Here is a 24834-nt window from a genome sequence, read left to right on the forward strand (position 1 = left end):
ATTAAAAGGCAATTCTTTCTTCATAAACACAGAAAAAAAATTTAAAAAAAAATCATTACTAAACTGCTGTCTCCTGTTTTAGAAAGATTACCACAGATGTCAATTGCAGGGCCCTCAGTATTTAATCACAATACTAGGATCATATTTAGGACTCCCTATAAAATCCAAAGATGCCGGATCTCTTTTTTTTTTTAAAAAAAAAAAGCCAACAAAAACCCCAACAACATATGGAGAAAGGCAGTCACTTGAAATTCCCTGTGTTTATTTGTGTATCTTATTGCGTATGGCCTAGTTCCACTAAAAAGCCAAACTCAGTACGGGCTGACTATCTACAAACCTCTGCCTAGTTCCACGGCACTGACTCTTAACATGATGCTTGTACGTACAAGAAAGTTTCTACGTAATCGGCTACGGCATAATCTATAACTACACCATCTCTAAATATAATCAGTGGGACTGTCAAGTATTAATTTTTACAAATAGTTTATTTACCAAATAGGTTTATTCAACTGGAAACACTTTCCAAACTCAAGACTAACAAAAACATGGAAAAAGACAGGGATCACAGGCACCCTTCATGGAGAGAGGAGCAGGAAGAGAATAAAAATTGTTTTACAAGATTTCCTGATCAGGAAACGGGGAAAACAAAAGGCCGCTGCCCTGTCCTCATTTCAAAAGCTTTTTATTTTTCAATTCTGGAAGCTGAAGTACATTAGCAGGTGAGCAAGACTTCTGTGAGAAGAGGAGCAAGAAGAAGGCAACAGGCAGGATAAATACATAAAGCTTTCAGATTTCAGGAAAGTTTTCATTAAGCTTTCTATACGAAGCAAAGGTATGTACAGGGAACAACTTAATTTATGCCTATTCCTCTAACTTCCCTACTGAAAACTATAGACGGGATAATACCATCAGTTGCACAGACTTGCAGAGCTCAAAACACGACCTCTGATAATTTACTCATCATTTAGAAATGCACATGAGGTGTAACTTACCTTCGTGCTTTTTGTAAAGTGTAAGTATTTTCCTTGATTCTGACAAGCTAAGTTTAAAAATATTGTCAAACTTCAAATTCAGTACATACATAAAACGTTTTATTGATAAAGAACATAAAGAACCTCCTGGTTCTTTATGTTATCTTCATATGATACACAATAAAAGGGCTTTCTTTCTTAATTAAATCAGCGACCACACACTCAAGCAACCTTACCATAGCAAATCTATTTGTGTATGCATTGAATAAAAGCAAACTAAACATATAAACACACTGCAGAACTGATTTCAATGCAAGGCTGTATTATAAGCAGTATGAAAAGCACTTTCAAAAGCACTTTAAGAAACACTTTGACAGTGCGCATTAAAAGATAGATATAAAGGAAGGTTGATACCTTCTCCCAATCCATACATAGCTCCAAGCATCACCGTAGTAAAGAGGGCAGAACTGATTTTTATTTCAGATGTACCAGTAAGATTAAATTGATCTTTGCTCATTGTACCATATAAAAATCAACAGAAAAGCTAGAAAACATGGAAAAACCTATGGAATCTGCCGAGGAAAAAGGTCACAAATACATGTAGTTTGAGCAAAAAGGAAAAGCCTTCTCTCCAAACACCTACATATACCCCTTCTACTCCGATTCAACAGTTATGAAGAGTTCCTATGATTTCAAGAAACAGGGATGTGCCAAAAGCAGTATGCTGAAAAGAAATAAGGGCTGGCATAGCCACAGAGCACAGCTTGCATAGTCTGCTAGAACAGAAACCTATGAAGTCAAACCTGATACTCCTACCAATACCTTTGACATTTCCTGCTCTAAAGTATAATAGAACAAAAGTTTGTCCTGTTGAACTGGACCAGTGAATTTACAAACCAAAAACACACAACAAAAAGGTCAGTTTTAGCCTCCCAACACCTCCTATTTCATAGAATCATAGAATAACCAGGTTGGAAGAGACCCACCGGATCATCAAGTCCAACCATTCCTTTCAAACACTAAACCATGCCCCTCAGCACCTCGTCCACCCATCCTTTAAACACCTCCAGGGAAGGTGAATCAACCACCTCCCTGGGCAGCCTGTTCCAGTGCCCAATGACCCTTTCTGTGAAAATTTTTTTCCTAATGTCTAGCCTAAATCTCCCCTGGCAGAGCTTGAGGCCATTCCCTCTTGTCCTGTCCCCCATCACTTGGAAGAAGAGGCCAGCACTCTCCTCTCTACAACCTCCTTTCAGGTAGTTATAGAGAGCAATGAGGTCTCCTCTCAGCCTCCTCTTCTCCAGGCTAAACAACCCCAGCTCTCTCAGCCGCTCCTCATAAGGCCTGTTCTCCAGCCCCCTCACCAGCTTCGTTGCATTTCTCTGGATTCACTCCAGAGCCTCAACACCCTTCTTGTGGTGAGGGGCCCAGAACTGAACACAGTATTCAAGGAGCGGTCTCACCAGTGCCGAGTACAGAGGGAGAATAACCTCCCTGGACCTGCTGGTCACACCATTTCTGATACAAGCCAAGATGCCATTGGCCTTCTTGGCCACCTGGGCACACTGCTGGCTCATGTTCAGTTGCTGTCAACCAACACCCCCAGGTCCTTCTCCTCCAGGCAGCTTTCTAGACAGACTTCTCCTAGTCTGTAGCACTGCATAGGGTTGTTGTGCCCCAAGTGCAGGACTCGGCACTTGGCCTTGTAAACCTCATGCCATTGGACTCAGCCCAGCAGTCCAGCCTGTTCAGATCCCTTTGCAGAGCCTCCCTACCCTCCAGCAGATCAACATTTCCACCCAGCTTAGTGTCGTCTGCAAACTTCCTAAGGGTGCCCTCAATGCCTTCATCCGGGTCATTTGCTACCCCACTGCAGCCAGGTGCCCCTTTCCACCCAGCTGCCACTGGCAGATCCCCTCCCACCACTTTGATTCTCAGGGAAGCTCTGGATGGGCAGCTCCAGGCATCCCTTTGTACAAAACCAAAAATTTAAATTAGGGCAGCAAATATTATTTCCAATAATAATAACAACTAATGAAACCAATTGGGGTTTTTAAGCCTTTACACATATGCTCATCAGCAGAGGAATCCTTCCCAACCTTGCACCACACCTAAAAGGTCCAAAAACAGTACAGAAAGCCAAAGCGGAGAAGCTGCTGTTCACCTGGAGTGCAGGTGGAACTGTTTGCTACTTCTCCCTCCTTCAGGTCCCCTCCCACTACCCATCTGCCAGCCCACCAGCAGCTTCAGGGAAAGTGCAGCCTTGGCTGCCTGGGGAGTGAAGTCTCCCCCAGCTCCCCACGAAGGGTGGATGGGGAACACCAAAGGACAGGAATCAGGTAGCACCTACTATAGGCCCATGAAGATGATTAGAGGGCTGGAGCACCTCCTATATGAGGACAGGCTGAGAGAGTTGGGGGTTGTTCAGCCTACAGGAGGCTCCAGAGAGACCTTATAGCAGCCTTCCAGTACTTAAAGGAGGCCTGCAGGAAAGCTGAGGAGGGGCTCTTTATCAGGCAGTGCAGTGGTAGTGATACAACAAGTAGTTACTATTACAAAAAGTGGAATATTTTTTACTTAAGCTAAAGCAGAGTTAAGCTTCATCTAAGTAACTGTATTTTTTTTTTAAAGTTAGACAGAATATCCCTCCAATAGCATGTTTTCTTTTAAACATTCTTTTTTCCAGACATTGTTAATTCTTTGAAGATGATAGCATCTTGTGCGAAGTATGACCTGTGCTAAACAGACACTTCTTCCTCTGCAATCACCTCTGTTTGGAGTCTTTCTCTATCTTGAATGCAAGGTCAAGCAAAGGGCTGGAGCCAGCTCCAAATCCGCAAGAGTTTTGACCGTTGTGAAGTTCATAATAACATTAAAATTAGTCCTTGGAGAGTAATAGAATACGCATAAGATTTCTGGGAAAATTTATACATATGCACGTAAGTGGTTAAGATATTCTGTCCCCTGCTCACCTTGCTGCACATGACTGATGGAGATCACTCCCTCATGTTGCCCAGACCTGAAAAAGGATGCTTGTTTTCTAAAACTCTAAAAAGTCTTAGGGAGTTTTATTTGCCAGCATTTTTTTGTGTCCCTTTGAGCGACCTGACCCAGTGGGAGGAACTGGACAACCCTTAAGGTCCCTTCTAACTGAAACCATTCTATGATTAATGGAATAGAGGGCTACAAAGATGATAGAGGGCTAGAGCACCTCCCACATGAGGACAGGCTGAGAGAGTTGGGGTTGCTCAGCCTGGAGAAGGCTCCGAGGAGAATTTATGGTGACCTTCCAGTACCTGATGGGGCTACAGGAAAGCTGGGGAGACACTTTTTACAAAGGCTTGTAGTGATAGGACGAAGTATAAACTGGAGGGGGGCATAATTAGACTAGACTTATGGAGGAATTTCTTCATGAGGGTGATGAGGCACTGGCACAGGTTGCCCAGGGAAGCTGTGGCTGCCCCATCCCTGCAGGTGTTCAGGGCCAGGTTAGACGGGGCTTTGAGCAGCATGGTCCGGTGGGAGATGTCCGGCGCTGGATGCGCTTCGAATTCCCTTCCAACCCAAACTGTTCTCCGATTAAAATTAGCCCTTGGAAAGTAACAGCCCATACACGAGCGGGAAACGCCTCCTGCCCGCAGCTCCTGCCCCGCAGCACGGAGGTGACGCCCCCGCCGCCGCAGCCGGGACCCCGCCGCGCTCCCGCCCCGCCCCGCGGGCGCCCCCTACCTGTCGCAGCAGCCGCCACCGCGCTCCGGCTGCCCCCGCGCCGGTCGCCTCACCCCTCCCGGCGCCCGGGCGGCGCGCGGAGCCGGCGGCCTCGGCCATGCGCGGCAGCCGAGCCTCCCGGTGCTCCCGGGACCAGCCCGGCTACGGCTCGGCGGGGAGGGCGGCCATCTTTGTTTAGGGCAGCGCTCAGTGTTGGGGGGGGGCGGCGGGGAGAAAGGAGGAGCGCGCCGCTGCCCTGCGCCCGGTTCTCTTCAGGCGCGGTGTGGGGAGAGGGAGAGCGCCTCGTAAACGCCTCGCCCGAAACCGCCGCGGGAGGGAGGGAAGGAGGGAAGACAAACGAAACGAAACCGTGCGTTGAAACGGGAGTGGTTTAGAGGAAGGGGCGCGGCGCGGCGCGTGGCGTCATTGGCGCGCCCGGCTGAAGCTTTCCGGCCGCCATCTTAGCTGCGGGCAGAAGGGAGGCGGTGAGGGCCGGGCAGGGCGTTGGGGGAGCGGAGCGGAGCTGGGCTGTGGGGGGAAAAAACAGCTGGGAGCTTCGTCCCGCAGAGCCTCGAACCTGTTAGGCGCTCCGGCGGCTGCTGACCGCTTGCCCTCTCGAGATAAAGCGGTTTTATTGCCGCGCGATGCTTCCCAGAGGGCAAAAGGCTTAAGAAAAAGCTTCCCGGCTTTCGGTTCTTCAGCATTTAAGCGTGCGCGGTTGCACCTTCCTTTCTTTTTATTGGTAGTTTCACTGAACTTAAGCTTTCAGCCACCAGGAACCACGTTTTGGAGTAAAGTAGCAGGTTGAAGGCGAGCTAAGCTGTGTCTCCTGGTTGTTGAGAAACAGCTTGCTTTTTGCTGTTTCTCTTCGTCTTATTTGCCTAATGAATTAGTTTTATCTCTTGGAAAGAGAGGGAGCTTTACCTTCAGTTTATCTGATGTATGTTTCACGTCATTTTACCCTTACACAGGGCAAATGATCAAGAGCTTGGGGTTTTCTGAAGTTTCAGTTTGACTTTCAAGAAATGAAGATTAGGATGCCATGTGTTGCACTACGAAATCTTGCCCAAGGGCTGAGCTTCAGCATCAGATACCACTCTAAGCGTAACCATCTTCAAACAGTATGTCTCCCTAGTAAAATAAAGCCCCCAAAATGCTCCATCCTGGACTGTTCAGGACATACACGCACACAGAGGACTGTGCCACCTGGAAGCATCCTGCCGTGGAGATGCTTTTCCTGCAAGGTATGCTGTTTAAGTATAGACCTAATGTCGCCAAGCCTCCTGGCGCATCTGTTAAGGAAGGTAGCTTGTAGTGATAGGATGAAGGGGGAATGGATATAAACAGGAGAGGGGCAGATTTAGACTAGACATAAGGAGGAATTTCTTCACGATGGGGAGTGGTGAGGTACTGGCACAGGTTGCCCAGGGAAGCTGTGGATGCCCCATCCCTGGAGGTGTTCAAGGCCAGGTTGGGTGGGGCCTTGGGCAGCCTGATCTGGTGGGAGGTGTCCCTCCCCATGGCAGTGGGGTTGGAACTAGATGATGTTTAAGGTCCCTTACAACCCAAACTATTCTGTGGTTCTATATGCTTCAGAAATGTCTAGGAAACATTTTTTCCCAATGGATTCAAACCAGAGAGAAATATTAGGATTTCACTTACATTCAAAGAAATATGCTATTCAACTTTCCTATACTGCTTTGATGTAAAGTTGCATTCTGGTTATCTTCCTGCTGTGGCAACTTTTGAAAAATTGGTATCTTCCTGACAAATGCAGATAAAGTGTCAGGAGGAAACTGCAGGGAGAGATCAGCTAGTGGAGAGGCAGAGTATTCAAAATGACGACGCACGATTTAACTGTTGTGAGCTGGGTCAACAAAACTTTCCCTTTCCTGTACACTATATTAAATATTAAATATTAAAATAGTCTATTGGCTTCACATGTGTTAAGCTATACTTTAAAAGGCACTTTTATTTCTGAAAGTAAATGTTGTGTAAATCAGTGGCAATGTAACATGCACAGAGTCAGAAAGTGGTCTGAAATAATGTTAGGTCTTCTATTCCTATGTTTCTAATACAGAGTTTGCTAAAAGTATTATAAAAGCTTCCCTGCGGTATGACAACTGGTAAACTGATATATATGCATAATGCTTTAAAAGTGTTTAGGTTTATTTTATCTTAAACATGTTTTCAGGTGGATGTGTGATTGTTTCAAGTTGATGATGTTTCTTCAAAGGGGAGCCAAAGATCACATTGTTGTAACCCTCTTATTTCTAACCATAATGTAAACAGTTCCTAAGTTTGCTTCTGAAAAGGAAACAAGTTTCGAGGAGAGGGTAGGAAGTCTTGATAGATGAGAATGTGTGGTTCTGTTTGTTTATTGGCAGGTCACTAACACAGTTAGAAAAGCAGGTCTATGATACTAGTTCCAGGATACAAACAAGTGGTTTTCATCGACAGGAAGCCATGCCTGTTTACTTTGGAGCAAATGTTTGCAAGATGATTATCGTTGATCCTCTGCTAGCCTCAAAATCTTTCTAGATGCTTTTCTAGTTGAGTTGTTTTCTCCCAGGCAACAAGGTGTGCAGTAACTCAAATATATACCAACACTGGCCACCAGCTCTGTATACTGTTTCCAAGTAAATATAGTGGGAACTGCTGAAAACAAAAGGATGGGGAATCATCCAAAGATTCATAAAATGTGGGATTTGTCAAAATAAGTTGTGGGTGCTGAAATTTTATGTAGGTACAGGGAGAGGCGATACACATATGTGAAAGAGACTTTTGAAATACTCAGAAATGACGTTTAGCTGAGGAAATTCCTGAACTAAAATCATTGAAGGCTTGGGGAATACCTGTTGGGGAATATCATCTGTGCTTGTCCCATTCTTATGCTTTCCTAACAATCCATTTGGGGCCACTGGGGGGGTTTTGTTTGCTTGCTTATGGTTTGAGGAAAATTGTGTGGTTTTTAGAGCAATTTTTGCAGTGACTGGGAACGGTGTGGTACGACTAACATATCCTGCAAGTTCTTTATCTTGACCAGTTACACGTGGTTTCTTTGACTTGTGATTCTTATTGGATATACTAGGTTAGAGGGATCGTTGGTCTGAACCAGTGAGCGCTCCTGTATGTGAGTTTGGGACCTGGAGCAGAAAGTTTCTCCTCCTTTCAAAGTCTACTCGTAACGTTCACGTTTTAGGTCTTTTGCATTGCTGAAGGCAGACCAGGAACAAACCAACCATTCTTGATGCAAAGGAAAGAAGGGGTAAAAAAGTATGTGCTGTATTTTAAGTTCAGACCTGTTCACGTACTACAGGGAATGTTATGCTACTCTGTGTGATCTGTGCAGTGTTATCTGCTATAATATGTGTCATTAAGCTTATTATTCAATCAAACGAGATTTTATAGCAAGCAAAAATATGTAGCGTTGTGCTAGCAGTTTTAACACCTTTTTACAAGAGAAGACAGCTTTGTTGGCAGTAAGGTAGCAGTACCCTGCTCATGGATCATGGAAAACCAGATCCTTGGGCTCATTCTTGATAAAATTCTTGCAGAATTCATATCAGTTCACTGCTTCACTTCATTCTGCACCCTATGAACATCTATACTAATGCTTTAGAAGAGATAGAACAAGAACCTTAACAAGCTGGTAGGACTCCTAGGTACAGGGGCAGAGATGTGGGCAGCATTTTTGTACAGGAAAGGAAATGAGAAATTATATTCACTCTGAAGACAGGAAAATCATGTGAAAACACCTCTGAAAAAGGAAAAAAACAACAGAATTCCATAAAAATTAACTAAAAAATATTTCTAGAATATGAACAAACATATTTACACATAGTCAATTATGAACATATGTTAATAGTAAGTTTTGAAAAGACAACTTCAATAAACATGTCGAGTAAAGCACATTTGATAATGCCTCCCTAGAAGATCAGGAAGAATTGAAAACAAAAACTTGTTCTAGCTGTGGTTTTACTTTTTAATGGCACATACTATTGTATCAATTCAAAGTTGGTTTTGGCTCTGTAGCTCAGGAAATATTGTCCCAATATATTCATCTTGGAGTACAAGTTCTGGCTTGTAGCCATTGTTGGTTTTCCTTACTTAGCAGGAAGAAACAAAAATCCCTTCCAAAAGGAAGCAAAATACATCCATAACATCAGAGCTTTTATACAAGAATCTTCTGAAATCAGAGCAGAAAAACTGGAATGACGTTTCAGCAAGGTACAAAGCTATGACAAAAAGAATCAAGGAAAAATTAGAAGAATTGCACAAGTATACATTCAGTTTGGGAAGCCCAAGGGTAAGTGGCAAAAAACCATACATTTCTCATCACTTGAGTACAAATAAAAGGCAGTGAAGCCATTCCTGCTATAAAGTGCTGGTTTTCTTATTGTTTTATGGTGGTAGTTTTGAATGTTTTAATACTTATGGATAGTAACAGCATGTGTTTAGAACAGCTTATACCTATTATGATAGTATATTTACCTTAATTTCACCATAGGCAAAAGCAAGAAAAGATACAATAATCATGTGACTTCTTGATAAAGAATACAAGACATTGTAATTTACAAGAGCAACTGAAGGTAATCTGAGCCTTTTGTTAAATTTAGGGCAGGTTAGCTTAAGGACCCTAACTTTGAAAGAACCTTTCTGATGTTTGCAGTTCCTTCTTTAGTATCAGATATATGTGCTATATTCTGTTGTGTGTATTTTACAGCTGTGTTCTACAGAACAGTGATTGACTATAGAGATTCTACGGAAACAGTCTAACTATATGTTGGAGTTGAAATGTGTTTGTTTTGTATTAAACAGATCAGGTTTGGCAACAATGTGTACTTTGAAGAGGATGGCTGCATATTTCTCTCAAAAGCAGGTGATGGTAAGGGATTTCTCTTGGTAACACGGTATGCTTGTTAAAAATGCTGTACATGTATAGGCTAGTGTACTTTTCATACACTAAAGCTTAATTGCTCTGTTTCTTAGAATAACTAATCTAAAAATACTTCTGTAGAATTCTTTAATGATGATTAATTCTAGAATCCTGAATCTGAAAAGGTGAGGTGAAGAGAGTTAGGGAATAGTATATACTGATACTAAGGCAAGTTTATGGAGAGGACAGAGAGAAGTAATTCTCCTCAGAGCCTTAACATTTTGAAAAAGAAAAAGCACATTCATGCTTTTTTATTTCTGAAGGGGTGGGAAAAAGAGGTATTAATTATATGTAGTAAAAACAACTGTGCTGTAGGTATCTGAACTTTAATATATTTCCTAGGGGCCAGGGTCTACACTTTAAAAATGTTCTTAATAATAACTAGAAAACTTTTTTCCCCACCTGGAACTGTAATTTTTTTTTATTATTTTTACAAAGTGCATTTGCAAACATCTTGCAAGACAAATATTCGGTGTTAATAAATTCCAGTAGTAGACAAATATTTGGTGTTAATAAATTCCAGTAGTAGACAAATATTTGGTGTTAATAAATTCCAGTAGTATGCTTGTGAATATTGCAGGCAGAGCTGTTAAATACAGGCATTGACAACCGCTGTTCATTTTGACAGTGTCTTAATTAGAGGATTTTTTTTTTGCTATATCTTTTTGTTTTGGTTTGGTTTGGTTTTTTTTACATAGTAGATGAAGGAAATGTTGACATTTTATTCAGTACTGAAGATCATGGCTTTTCTAATGCCTTTATTCGACGAATGAGAATTTCACCAGATGAGACATACATGGCTATCGGCTTAAAAAGTGAAAATTCTGAAGAGGCAACCTGCATTATTCTGAAACTGGGTCATTTTCCTCTCATGGAAAAAGTAATTCCAAATGTATTTAGTTTTGGTAAGTTGCTTATAAATACCGTATGGGTCACCAGCTTTCCATACTTTTTCATTTGTTTTTAAAATATTTTACTATTATATTGGGGGGGTGGGGGGGAAAGGAAACAACATTTTTAGGTTTAATCCTTATAGCTGTTGAGTTCTTACTTATATAAGATTTCTTCCACACTGCAAAATTACAAGTTACCTGATGTGGTAAAAGTGGCTGTTTTCATGATACAAGTTTTCTTTCATTTTAAACAAGCATTTATATGTTTGAACAATCATGCATACAATTATTTAATTCAATATGCCTCTTTAAGAAGTTACTGACAACTACAACTGAACTCGCTGATAGCTGTAGGCACTTAGCTTCATTGAAGAGTGTGCAAGTGCTGCCTACTGTTAAATATTGGCTGGAATTTCAAATGGACTCGAGGGTGGGGAGGTCACAGTTAAGGCCCCAAGAAGTCAGTCAGGCCTTGAGTCAATTCTTTCAGAATACGTTACAGAACTTTGCCTTGCAAACAGCAAGTTAGCAGAGGTAAACTTAGGATATTTGATAGGATATTGATAGGATATTTTTCTTTTTTTTATGATATGTTAAGAGAATATAGCAAAAAGAGTGCAATAGCAGCTATACAAGTTCCACATCTTCTGTTTTGGATTGTATTGTTAAGTGTCATCATTAACAGTAAACATTTTACCTGAGCAGGGCAAGAATTTAAAACTAGGTAAAACTTCCTAGTTACAAAAATGGAAAGTAACAAGAATTTGATGTGGTGTTTACACAATTGAAGTTTATCATGCCTGTTGAAAACTAGTGAGGTTTTTCACTATAGTCCATTTGGAAATGTATGTAGATTTGCCTGGAAGAATCAATACATTTAAGAAACCAGCTCCCTGTTGCCTACATAGGTGTGACAGATGATGTCAGATAATAAGAGTACAAAAATGACTATCAAAATGGTAGACATTACACCCATTTTGTATACTTACTCAGGCATAAGTGAGTTACAGAGGTATGAAGTACAGAGGGAACTCCATCGTGGGCAAGAGAATTAGATCGTATGACCACTTGCAAAGTATCGCTTGTTTGTAGGATACGCAATAGCAAGTAAACCAGTAGAAGTTCTTGAAAATTTGCATCTGCTACGCTATAGAAGAACTTTGATTTCCCTTCTAAAGTCTTGTCTTCATCATGAACCCTCAGCTGAATCCCACCTTTTTCAGCATTGGGTCCAGTGTTCATGGAGCTCCATTTTCTCTCAGTAATAGTATGTACTGTTCCAAATTTGATATGCATTTGTCTTTTCCAGAATGGGCGACCAGTGATGTTCTGTATTACACAAGTCAGAAGAACCTTAAATGCCAGAATGTGTTTATGACCACTTTCACTGATCAGAAACATACTAAGTTAGTTTATACAGAACAAGATCCAAGGTAATATTTACCTAAAATATAGCAAGTCCTTTACGTATTCTAGAGTATTTTATATGTACAATATAACTGTTTTGGAAAACAAATTCTTCCAGATCATATTCTAAACGATAAAAGGCATTTTTAAGCTGTGTTCTGCTGACAGTTGTCTTATGCAGTCTAAGAGTGTGATCTGTTCTCCTCTCGATATGTGATCAACAGAGATTTAACTTTCCTCTCTTACCTCATGAGTTCAGCTGAGTTTATAAATGTCAAGGTCAGTCTCAGGTCAGGGTGTCCTTTAATGAATGTGTGACAGTTTCATACAGGGTAAATCAGACTGTGGATTTCTTTTTGTTTTCTCTGCTATTGATGTCTGATACATCTTTTAAAAAAACACAGAAGTTCAGGCTAATCCTTGCTCTGGGTAATGGATGAGCAAAGTCGTTATAGCATTCCCAGAGACAGAACTATTGTTGACTGAATACCCTCTCAATAACCTTTCTTTAAGTAGTGGTTTAGGAAGACACAAGCAAGGCTCTTGCTAAATTGAGTGCAAAGCAGGTTTTTCAGCCCTGTAGCATGTGGTAGATTTATACAGCATTGCATGAATGTTTGTGATTTTTCTTAATTCAGGTTACATATTCAGTAAAGAAATTTCAAATATACTTTAATCTAAGAAAAAAAACAAAACAAACCAGAAAAACAATCTGCAGTTGAGATGGAGTAAATGGGATCCTTTTGTTTCAGCTGCATTTGATGCATACTTTTGGAAAATCAAGTTGCACTGACCTGACACTTCCCCACAGGGAAACTGTTGGCATAATTCTGAAGGTCACAGTCATTACAGTAAATCTACAAGAAACTTACTCTAAAGGTTCATGTGCTGTTGCATCTCATAACTGAACCCCCTTATTCATGGAGATGGCAAGACATTCTTTTGTATTGCCATTCAGCAGACCCATTCTATGCCTCACCAGCTCTTTTAGGTGCAATCAAATATTTTTAAAAGCTGAAAATTTTTTGATTTCTTTTTAAAAAAAAAAAGCTGCATAGACAAAAATTGTAACGTCAAGGTCAAAAGTCCTTGGGGAGAAGTGTGACCTGCATTTCAGCTTGATGCTCTTGGAGGTAAGATCAGCAAAGCTGAACTGTTAGAATCTCTACTGAATGCAGTGCTGCATTCTCGCCTGCTTTATGTGTATTAGGGAGGCAGGAGGCTGATTCTTTGCAGACTTTAGATCCCCTGCTGTGCTTGTCCTCCTAAAGATGTCAAGAAGGTGCAATTAGAAAAAACAACTCCAAAGAAATTGGAGTTTTTCCACCTGAAAATAACTAAAGGCACTGCAAATGCACTACAGCACCCTTGCTTCACGAGTCAAATATTTTGAGGTCTAAATGGATCATTATTGCAGTCAGTGACTGATCTGTGTAATGCAGGTTATGGTACTCAGCCCTGCCATTTCTTGATGAAATCTTCTGGATTATTGTGTTTTGCCTTTAGAGACATCCAATCTTAAAGATTCAGAGTGGTAAAGAAACTGACATGTGACATGTGACATTCTGTTTAATTAGGATGACTTATAGAAATTTGAATCTTGATTTCAGCCTGAACTTGTCTAATATTAGCATTCATTAGTTCTATTTTCTGTTTCTAGATTTTAGAAGCATTTTAAACCTGTAGATAGTTTCTAGGTTCTTAGTTATAAAACCTAGTTTCCAGCTTCATCAGTGCTACACTGTCTGTCATGTATCCTAATTGCTTTAGACCAAGTTAGGTCAGTAATGTTTAGGCTTTTTATCAATGTATCTCTAGAGCATGTCCAGAGAAGAGTGACAAAGCTGGTGAAGGGGCTGGAGAACAAGTCCTACGAGGAGCAGCGGAGGGAACTGGGGTTGTTTAGCCTAGAGAAGAGAAGGCTGAGGGGAGACCTCATTGCTCTCTACAACCACATGGAAAGAGGTTGTAGAGAGGAGGGAGCTGGCCTCTTCTCACACGTGACAGGAAACAGGACAAGAGGGAAGGGCCTCAAGCTCTGCCAGGGGAGGTTCAGGCTGGACATCAGAAAAACATGTTTCACGGAAAGGGTCATTGGGCACTGGAACAGGCTGCTCAGGGAGGTGGTTGTGTCACCTTCCCTGGAGGTGTTTAAAGGACGGGTGGATGAGGTGCTAAGGGGCATGGTTTAGTGACTGATAGGAATGGTGGGACTCGATGATCTAGTGGGTCTTTTCCAACCTTGTGATTCTGTGTGATTCTGTGGTCTTTATTATAGCTCTTATTTTTCTTTTGTTATTGCTGTTCCCACATGATGACCCTTATTAATTTTAATTACCTATTTTTCCTTTTTTCGTAGAAGTCACGAGGTTAATAGAAAGTTCCACATTTTGCCTGAATTTTAAAGCATACGTACATCAATGAGCTTCCAGTCTATCTCAGTGATGCCAAAACCTAGATTCACTTCAGCAACAACCGAACTGCTTTCCTTGCAGATTTCAGGTTCCACACAAGAGACTGTGGGTTTTTGAATTCCAGGATAAATGCAGCAGGAGTGGGTTTGGGAACCAAATAGTCTGGAACTTCTCCACCCTACTTACAGGCATGCTGTTTCTTACCTTGCAGGTAGAAGCTCATGATACTGGAACGAGCAATGTCTTTTTAAAATACTAATCAAGTTTAAGCTTTTATTTATTAATTATTCCTTACAGATTCTTTGTGGATCTACATTGTACGAAAGATAGGCGTTTTCTCACTATCAACAGCAACAGCAAGACCACCTCAGAAGTTTGGCTGGTTGACTGTAGGCATCCTTTTAAGTTACCTGCTCTTGTACAAGCACGAACAAAAGGGGTCATTTACCACATTGAGCACAGAAACAATGAGTTATATATTCTTACTACATATGGAGAACCTGCAGAATATAAGGTAATTTTAACTGTTAGTAAGATTCATAGGATTCATCTGGATACTTGTTGCAGATCATACAGAAACAGTAAGGCTGGCTTTTAATTCTGTGCTTCACAGCTTACTGAAATGATTTAAGAGAATTTCACAGAGTGCTGCATGGATTGAAAGACCGGTAGCAGTACATGGAGTCTTGCCTGTAGCATGCCAATTTGATTCTAACTCCTTTAGCAGCATCAAGAAATGAATATGCTTTAACAGTCATTTACCCTATATTAAATTTTAAGTCAGTGAGCTGAGTCTATAAAACCAAGCCACCTACAGTTTTGCTGGTTACACTGAATGTATTTATTGCATGAAAGTCTTCTACAAAGTAATCTATGAGAATTTAACTTATTTTCCAAATGTTTTTGAATTGCTCTTCCATTTTGCCCAAGTAAATGGAGTTTTAAACCCTCCAGTTTTAGTCAGGTAAAACCCTTGAATACAAACTAAATTTTTTACATTACAAATGTTGCATGCAATCACCTCTGTGTCTGTACAACTAATTTGTAAGTCTTACTACATCTTAGTAATGCAAGGTTGGTTTCTGTTAATATAGCTGATGAAGGCACCAGTAGCTTCCAGTGGCACGGAGAACTGGCAGTTAGTTTATGCACTGGAGAAGAAAACCAAGCTAGTAGACCTGGAGATGTTCCGTGATCACTGTATTATGTTCCTGAAGAATGCTGGCCATCTTTACTTAAACGTGCTTTCTTTTGTTTCACATTCAGTCCAGTCAATAAAGGTATGTCTTAGCTTGGCTTAAGCAAGAGTAATATTTTTAACTTAACATTCTAAGGAAAGCAAGGACAAATTCCAAGAGTAGAAATGGTCTGGAAACTATAATACTAACAAGTTTGTCATTATAACTACTTGTATTACCTGTGGTTGTTCTTCAGGATTTCATGTGGTGGTTATTGTAGCACTTCGAAAGTTAAAGAGCAGCTATCCTATAAGTCAGTTCTTTCTTCAACAAATTACAGTCAAGCTCTTTACAGTACAGCTCATTTCTAACGTAAAATAGGACTTGATTCCTTACATGCTCTACTTAGTTTTACTGGGCCTATTTTTGGTTACACTCATTAGGGTAAGCAAGGAAATAAGCCCAGCATTCTTGCAGAAGAAAGATAGAACATTCAGAAGATAAGTATGGACATTGACCCAGAATAAGTGGGAAGAATTGATATTGCAATACAATTTGTGCAAAGTATTTCTTCACTTCTCTAGTTGTTACTAAATACTTGCGGATGAAAAAACAAAGTCACTCCATTCAAAACCATGATTTCTAGAGACCATTCAGACAAAATATTTAATTAATTTGTTTGCCTGATAAATACAATCTGAACTACTCACAGGTTAACTTCAACAAGCTACCAATGCTACATTCTATGAATCTGCTACAAAAAAAAACCTAAGCAAAGTACACTGTATGGTCTCTGAAACCATCGTTTTTGCGAACGGTCATTGTTTATTCAGAAAATGTCTGCAGTTATTCTGGAGAACTTGGACTTCTGCTGCCATTTCAGAATTCTCTAGCAACCATACCCAAGTAAGTAGTGGTCTGGCAGAGGGTTTGACTACATCCCTGCTGCTCTCAAAGAATGAATCTTGATTTCTTTTATTTGTAGCAGAGTTGAAAATCTTAAAATATAATAGCAGTCAGTGTCTGAGGTTGAATGTGCCAGGAAAAGGTTTTGTTCTTCACAATGGCTGGCACTAGGAACAAAGTTAAGAGAGGCAGGGGTTTTCAATGGCTTAGCATTACTGAGCTAAATCGCAGCAAAAGCATAACAACTGATGTGGACTTGGCTGTATAACATGTTGAAGTAGGACTGGAAATCAGAGGTAAAATAGGATCTAAAAAATAAAATTGTTGCAGAATAATTTCAAAGAACGTTTTCATTTTAAAAAGTGCACTGATGCCCATTTTAAATCGAATTTGGACTTATTTTTCTTTTTTTATTTCATTGTTGAACTTTATGCAGTGGCCTTAGGGGAAAACTTTGCCAAAGTCTTTTACTTTTTGACTGTTTCAGCACTGAATTTAATAGAAATACAGATTATGCTACATACAAACTGACGACAAGTAGCTTGATAATCAAAATCTTTCCCTCTGAAGGACACACTAGGCAAAATTTACATAAGCAGTGTAAGGGTCTTACTTGAAATGCTGTGTTTTCTCAGCTACCTATGTGGGCCTGTGAATTTGAATTGGAATCTCGTCCTGAACATACCACCAGCACTTGCTATTTTCAGCTCACCTCCCCAGTGCACCCCCCTAAGTGTTTTGCATATTCATTTAAAGAAAATAATCTCATTGAACAAGCTGTGCAAGAGGTACCAATTATTATGAATTATCACACTACACGTTTACTAGCTAAAAGCGAGGTAAGATTTTTCAGTCCTTTTCCCATTCCTTTTATTCTTCCCTTCTCCTCACCCATTTAAAGAAAATGCATTTGGCAGGGAATAGAGATTAAAAACATAAAGAGTAGTTGGTGCTATAGTTACTGAACAGTGGGTGTTTTCTTCAGTGCTGTAGAGAACAAGAAAGAGTCATGATAAGGGCTTCAGGTTTTTTTCCATTAACCTGGGTACACTAGAGAAGATAACAGTATACAATGAGTTAAGAATCTTTGAACAATATAACTTAGATTTGCTAGTTGATGTATGGTGTCATGTTCTCCATGATAAACTAAGAACATGCCAGCTACTGAAAAGAGCATTCCACAACCAGCTGTACAGTATAGAACAAGAAATGAAAGTTTTAACAGCCTGAGTTTAAAAAATTGGAGATGTTAATAAGGAGTTTGTGCTTTAGTAAGCAGTAAACTATTTAGTTAATAATAGATATTCTTGGTGTTAAAGGAGAAAGGAAGACTTGGGTGCTTTGGTAGTCTAAAAACTCCTCAGGTGTTGCACTTAAATGAATTTTGTACTCTGCATCCAGAAGTCTACACAGCAGAGGTTCAGTCTCTCGCTTTATTTTTCAAGAGTGCTTTCTATGTGTTAAGTGAAAAAAAATTACTGTAATCAAAAAAACACATTTTAAAATAAATAATTGAAGTTTTCATTGCCATGTGTCATTGAGATTTCTGAAATGTCCTTTATTGTAAAATACTCCTTAATTTCCAGGATGAAACTTTGGTGCCAATTACAGTTTTTCATAATATGAATTCTAAAGAGCTTCACAGGAAACCACTTCTTGTTCATGTATATGGAGCTTATGGCATAGATTTGAACATGACCTTTAAAGAAGAGAAGCTGATGTTGATTGAAGAGGGTTGGGTATTAGCATATTGCCATGTTAGGTAAGTCAAATAAGAAATTGAATTAAGAATTTAATCTGTGGGATATACAGGTATTTCTTGATGTGCAACTGAAGAGGTGCAGAAATAGTTTTTCACATAGCTATAACTAATTCTTCATGCTTTTCACTTCCATCTCTTGTAGTTTATTTTTAAAGTAGTTTTTAACACAAAACATAAATTTTCCTCAGGAAAAAAAAATGATACTTTTAAGACCACATACCGCAGTTAGGTTTCTTAAATCAACAGGGTATAACTTGTATATAACTTCTACTCTTTTGAAGTCTCAGTACTCCTTGTCTCATTTTTCCTCAAGAAAAACTTTGATAACGTTCAGATTACAATGACATGTTACCTCCCCGTTTTTCTGAGGGCATTGTGTACTAATGTTCAGTTTGTGTCTCCTAAAAGCCATTTTCCTTCTATAACAACAACTAAGCATTTAACCTGCATCTCTTGTTCTTTTATTGGCTAAATCCTCTGTCTCTGATTTAGCTACAAATCTACTATTTTATAAAACCATTATGTACAATAGGCTTCACATTTTCATTGAGACAGTAATTCAGTAGGTAAAAAAGACAACAAAAGAATCACTTTAGGGAGGGGAAGGAAGGAGGAGAATAAGCAATTGTTTGAAATACCAGTTCCAAAACAAATTCAGCATACAAATATATTCAGTCTGCTGGCTTCAGTGGCAAGCATTGTGCTGTTCTTCTTCCCACCCCTCTAAGTATCTTAAGATGCACATCAGTCCTAGATTAAAATCTTCATCTAAAGATGAAATTTGACAGAATAACCAGTTAATTAATTTTAAACTTGAAATTTGAATAAGGAAATTTCAGGTTGTTTCAGGTTCTACACAACCAAAACTGATGTCTGATGGCAGATTTAGTAGGGTTGGGTCAGTGGTTGGACTTGATGATCTTAAAGGTCTTTTCCAACTGAAAATGTTCTATGATTCTATGATTCTATGAAAACAGCAGTTATGTAGAAAGGAATATAAAGAAATTTAAAAATTCCATATTACAAAATGTAACATTTCAAGTAGTATTTGAAATTCATAAACTAGAAAAAAGAAAAACTTCTTAGCATTCTAAAAAGATAACCTATGTGGAAGATGAATCCTGAGAGTCTTCATGTGGAGCTGTGAAACACTCTTTACTATTACTGTTTTAATAAATGCTACTGTTAGTGAAATAAGTATTGCAAATGTTTATTTCTTAAGTTTCATGTATAAAAAGATAACATGAATGTTTGATTTTATATTGCCTACAGCGTAATTTCTTAAACTGGTGCTTTTCCTATGAGTTTCAGGACACATGCACACAATGGCACAGAGTGCCCTCGTGCAGTTATGATTTTCACCAATCATCATGCAAGGATTTTTTTTTTGGTTTGGTTTGGTTTTTTTTTTTTGCATTTTGTGTATTTAAGCCATAAAGGAGGGTAAAGACAAGAACAGAAAAAAGAACAGTTAATTGGGAAGGCAAACTATGGTTTTGCAATTCTGTAGCTGCTGTTGTCTTTTCATTTTCTGAAGTTTGCCATGCAACATTTTCCAAAGAGAGTCCCATCTTGAATTGTTTTAAATTTCAGGGGTGGAGGAGAGCTGGGCCTTAGCTGGCACAAGGATGGATGTCAGCATAATAAACTCAAAGGTCTCTGTGACCTTAAGGCCTGTATCATGCTGCTGCATGAACTAGGATTTTCTCAGCCAAAATACACGGCACTAACGGCAGCCAGTGCAGGAGGAGTACTTGCAGGAGCCCTGTGCAACACTAATCCAGAACTTGTCAGAGCCGTGGTTTTACAGGTAAGGTGCTGCAAACCCTTTAGGAATTATGGCATTAAACTGTATTTTGTTTCATTTTGCCCATTTTGGAATTCAGAAATATTCTAGTTCAGAATTCACCTTCCTCATTTGTTTAAGAAAACTTTTTTACCTAGGCAGTTGAGGTCCTCTTGTCAGATTTGCTGCCAACTGTTTGTTGTTTTGTTTTGTTTTTTTTAATAACTTCTAAGGCTCCTTTCGTAGATGTTCTAAGTACAATGATGAAAACTCATCTCCCACTGACAATTGAAGAACAGGAAGAATGGGGAGATCCACTAGCAGATGAAAAATGTATGAAGTATATCAAAAGCTATTGTCCATACCAGAATATTAAGCCACAGGTAAAACTATGCTTTCTGTGTGGAATACTATAGTAATAAAGTGTAGCAGTCTGTATGAAAACAAAAAGTGCATAACTGGGAAAAGTCTGTTCTACCTTTTCAGCACTTTAAAATGTGGTATTTTAGAATTGTCTTAGCTGCTGCTTCATGTTAACATGAATCATTAATACAAATAAACTATTTCAGTAATGGTCTTGGCAATATTTGGAGTGATAAGCTACAATTGAAATTAACCAAATGCTTTCTCCTAAATAATCAATAAATTTCAAAACCTGCTTTTGTTACAGGACTGCCAGTAAGTAACAGATTATTCTATTGTATAACAAAACTCAAGATGTAAAATGCCTTCTTCTTTTGTGGGGGACTTCTGTTGTTCTACTGAGTTTTGCAGACTCACAGGAGGGAGAAGGTATTTTCCATTGATTAAATAGCTTTTCAGAGGCAAATAGTGAAATGGAAAAAGAGCTATAGCTTTGACATTGTTATCTCAGAGGAAATCTTCTTTATTTGAAGTAATGCGTTAGCTGTGTCGCATAGCTTTATTCTGTAAAATCTTAGTATCCCAAACCAACTACTTTTTATGTGTACAAAGAGTGCAAAAATAAACCTCCACTGCAGTTCTAAGGTGAACAATTCCATGATTATTACTCCCTTTTTTTTGTGATCATCAGCAAGCAGACATGTATCGGACCTTTATCAGTGGGGAGAGGATGTTTTTGGTTACCTTTTGCAAGTAGATGATCCCCTAATATGAAGTCATTTTGCAGACCAAAATACTTTTTGCAGTTAGAGTGATAAAAGTGCTTTTTTAAGAGCAGGTAATTATGTAATGGGTGCATTTTAAATAAGCCATAACAAGTAGTACAGTAAGATAAATGGTGAAAAAATTGTTATTTGCTTTATGAGAAAAATCGGGTGTCAAGTATGTAACTGGTTTTGTTTTCTTAATCTCAGTGTTATCCTTCAGTTTTTATCACAGCATATGAAAATGATCAAAGGATACCACTAACTGGAGTTTTACGGTATGTTCAGAAACTCAGGAAGGCTGCACTATGTTATGCCAGCAGAACAAGTAAGAAAGGTAAGAATAAGAATATTGCAGATACATGAAGTTAACTGGACATATGAATATGAGTAGTCATGTAATCAAACACGGTGTAGGTTGACTTCTCTTTAAAAGCATTCATTTGTACAATACAATATGGTAACTAAACTCTGAAGTAATTCCTGTTACCTGCAAAGACGAGAAGTGCAGTCATATTGACAAACAGATAAACCTCAGCATCTAAGATGCACTCTCCAGAGCCTTAAGAGGAACCCAGTATCTCAGTATTGTAGACTTGCCTGAAAATAGTAAAGCCTGTATGTTAAGTATTAATAGTGACAAACCACAACAGGCTCAGAATACCCTCTAATATGAAAAAAAATAAAGACTGGGAAAATATGGGTGGGGCTCACTTCTTCCTAGGCCTCAATATGTGGCAAGTGTTGGACAATACTAGGTGAATCCAAGCTGCCTCGTCCAGCTACTGCCATGTTCAGACTGCAGTTCTCAACAACATATGGATAAAAATCTTATTTTTGCTGCTCTACAAAAGACTACTTTTCCCAGTTTGCTGAAACTGCAGGTGTTAGTCCAAGTTAGAATGACAAACATGCCATGGCACAGATGCTTTTTATACTTGAAATCTAGTACTGGCTTTGGGACTTTTTCCAGCAAAAGGTACATTCAAGCCTTACTTTTCTCTAGCAACATCTAATCTGGGGAGACACTTTTGCCATCAGTACCAAAAGAGATCCTGTATTCCATATTTCGTTATGCTGCTTCTCTGCTAGCAGCACACAGCTGCAGTGGTTGATAAAGGATAGCAGATACTGCAGTTAGTGTTGCACTCTTTGCTCAGAAAGAGAAAAGCACATCTGCCCAAAAAGACTCAGAGAGAGAACAAACACTCTCAATATATATATACATTTTAAAAAATATTTAGTTTATAGAAATACAAATAATACATCCAGCAAGCCACTACGGGATTCTGTTTTTTCTTAAGCAATAACAGAAATTCTGTCAGGGCAGGCGGCAGAATTATCTATCCCTAAATAACTCACATCCCCACTTACCTTTCTCCTTGTCCATTCAGTGTTAAGTGACTGTTAGCTTCATTGTTCCAGGAAATTGGGTCCCTAACATCATCTTAGACATCCAGGCAAATGGCAGTCATTGTGATTCATCTTGGGAGGATTCACTGAATGAGGTATGTTCCCTTTATTGCATTCATCCATAACATGTTGGAGGGACGGGACCTCTCAATTGATATTTCAACCTCAGTTGTTCATGCAGTCATTGAATGTATGTTTGAAGTATCAAAAGAAAAAAACATCAGCCTGTTGGAATTAAGGTTGCACTTGCAACTTTTTACATATATTTTAAGACCAATTGCTGCGTTTACATATATATATAAAACTCAGCAGGATTTTTTTTATATATATATATACATAGTTATATACCTTTATCAATACATAATTTTAATAGATCTAAAAGAGCCAGTGACCACACCAGATTATTGAACCTTGTTTTGCTTTAAGCCTCAAAATACTGTTACCCTCCCGCTGTAATGTGCTGAGAGCTTTGAATTAAAGGTTCTAGAGTTGTGTAAAATATTGTTCCAGCAGGAAAAGTCTTGCACTGTAAAGTGTTAAGTACTTACAATTGTCATACTGGCTATTTACTTCCATATTCCTCATGAGCAGATCATACATGATGAGTCTGACCTTTACATTTTTAAATGCGTGATCAGCATTCTCAAAGGACACTACTACAATTAGATTTCAAGATTTTTCACTTTCTATGAGCACGCATGTTAAAATTTACATACTGCCAAGACCTGGCATATTGTTACCAATGTTTCAGACTGTCAGCTGGTTACAAATTTTATTACTGTTAAGTTTTAACAAATCCTAGCAAATGTTATTTGGTTGTTGAGGCAGTTATTCCCAAAATTAATTCTTTCAGGCTGAAAAGCCTCATTCTGTCTTAAGGTATTGCTTAGCATCTGTATGGGAAACAAAGAAGATCAGAACATCTGTACAAGAACCTGAAGGTTTATAGTGTTAAGAAATTTTTTATTTTGTAATAAAACATTTTCATTATTTTAGGTTGCAAGACACCTTGCTTTTCTGAACAAAGAACTTGAGGAAGTATGCCATCTCCAACATCAGAGCAAATCCTGCAAATAGCTAATAAATACATTGACCACCTGAAGAGCTTTGCGACAGGTTTTTATTTGCATACAAAGCAAACACCTTCTCCAGAGGATGTCTCCTCTTGGATCCCTGCTTTATGGGTGTCAGCAGACAAGACATTCAAAGACAAAGTAGGGTGTCACACTGGCTTTTAAACATACGAACTAAGAACTTAGTTTCTCCCCTACCAGATAGTACAGAAGTAGCCACCTGCATTAATCAGTTTGTTCGGTACAGGTCTGTTGACATAAACAAGCAGTGCAGCACTGGACAAGTAATGCTGAAGCACAACAGTTAGTGCATAAAGCCTAACATGTGAAGACATGCATTTTGTACAGGCAGCCTTTCCCATCTAAGACCTCTCTTCCAAGACCAAATTTTACACAAAGCAGTAAAACTTCCAAGGAGTATTGGATTTTAAATTGTGAGACTTCAAAATGTGTGGTCTTCTAAAACTTAATTCCCATACATAGTTGATTATGACTGTTGCTGTTCCTAGCTACACAGCAGCCACAGCGTACTGATCACATGGTGGGATTGAACAAACTGGAAGGAAGAAATGGACTCTCAAGAAGAACTCTTTCACGTGAGCAGATTGAAAATCTTGCCGTTACCTTAACTAGCATGGTAATATTAAAAAGGAGGTGTCAAAGTCCCTTCAGAAGACAAGACGAATGCTTCAGGAGATGTCAGTCTCTCCAGTGGATAAAACATATAGAACATCCCTACTAAAGCAGCCTGATTCATAGCTTAGCTGACCTCTGAGCAAGGCACCAACCAGCTACACGTTGCTTAAGATGCATGGTGCACACACCTAGGGGCAGCCACTGGTGCAAGCAGTTGGTGGAAAATACACTCTGCGGCCATAAGGTCCTCAAACTAAAACAGAGTTCCCCCCCATGTCCAAACCAGACTGTACCACATCTAATACTTATCCTTCCTTTGTGTCACATCAGCCACTGTGGGCATGCCAAATGCAAATCTAAAAACACGAATAAGATTGACATTCAATAGAGTTGTTTCAGCTGTTTACTCTGAACTAATGTGTGCGCACCTCACCTTAACCCTAAGGCAGGAGAAAGAATAAGAGGATGCATATGTATTCAAAATCAGCACAAGGGCAGGAAAACAATTGGAAATGCAGTTTCTGAGTGTAGAATTAGACTTATTAGCTAGATTTTGGTTTTCTCACTAACTTTGAGGATAAAGCAATTAAGAGTTGAGAAAAGAGGTAAGGCGCCGCAACT

At 39.3% G+C, this 24834-nt stretch overlaps 2 protein-coding genes across 12 annotated transcripts in view; one reads left to right on the plus strand and one right to left on the minus strand.

The window, feature by feature from the left end:
• CAMKMT (calmodulin-lysine N-methyltransferase) overlaps positions 1-4799 on the minus strand; it is a 222302-nt gene extending 217503 nt beyond the window's left edge. Inside the window, exon 1 of the mRNA XM_069852646.1 lies at positions 4701-4799. Coding sequence (XP_069708747.1) covers positions 4701-4799 — 99 coding nt within the window. The remainder of the gene's footprint in view (positions 1-4700) is intronic.
• Positions 4800-5146: 347 nt separating this feature from the next.
• On the plus strand, positions 5147-23606 carry PREPL (prolyl endopeptidase like). 11 transcript variants are annotated; one of them, XM_069852640.1, is made up of 15 exons: positions 5147-5164; positions 5651-5923; positions 8794-8988; positions 9501-9567; positions 10317-10523; positions 11821-11944; positions 14630-14846; positions 15427-15612; positions 17052-17255; positions 18003-18178; positions 19772-19988; positions 20198-20347; positions 21302-21428; positions 22517-22599; positions 23501-23606. In XM_069852640.1, the coding sequence occupies exons 2-15, from the start codon at positions 5705-5707 to the stop codon at positions 23579-23581; spliced, it is 2253 nt and encodes a 750-aa protein (XP_069708741.1). In that variant the 5' UTR covers positions 5147-5164; positions 5651-5704; the 3' UTR covers positions 23582-23606. The 11 variants fall into 11 exon arrangements, 5 of the variants coding, with proteins under 5 accessions (XP_069708741.1, XP_069708740.1, XP_069708743.1 ...); XM_069852639.1 differs by lacking the exon at positions 5147-5164 and having other exon boundaries at positions 5327-5923; XM_069852642.1 differs by lacking the exon at positions 5147-5164 and having other exon boundaries at positions 5327-5923; positions 10320-10523.
• Positions 23607-24834: the final 1228 nt, after the last annotated feature.

The sequence above is a fragment of the Phaenicophaeus curvirostris genome, chromosome 2, assembly GCF_032191515.1.
Source record: "Phaenicophaeus curvirostris isolate KB17595 chromosome 2, BPBGC_Pcur_1.0, whole genome shotgun sequence".
Lineage (NCBI taxonomy): Eukaryota > Metazoa > Chordata > Aves > Cuculiformes > Cuculidae > Phaenicophaeus > Phaenicophaeus curvirostris.

Excerpts from the sequence above, each read along its gene's own strand:
- PREPL (XM_069852640.1), top strand. The coding sequence starts at position 5,705 with ATGAAGATTAGGATGCCATGTGTTGCACTACGAAATCTTGCCCAAGGG. Across the intron at positions 10,524-11,820 it reads TCCAAATGTATTTAGTTTTG|AATGGGCGACCAGTGATGTT; the intron begins GTAAGTTGCTTA and ends TGTCTTTTCCAG. Across the intron at positions 14,847-15,426 it reads GAGAACCTGCAGAATATAAG|CTGATGAAGGCACCAGTAGC; the intron begins GTAATTTTAACT and ends CTGTTAATATAG.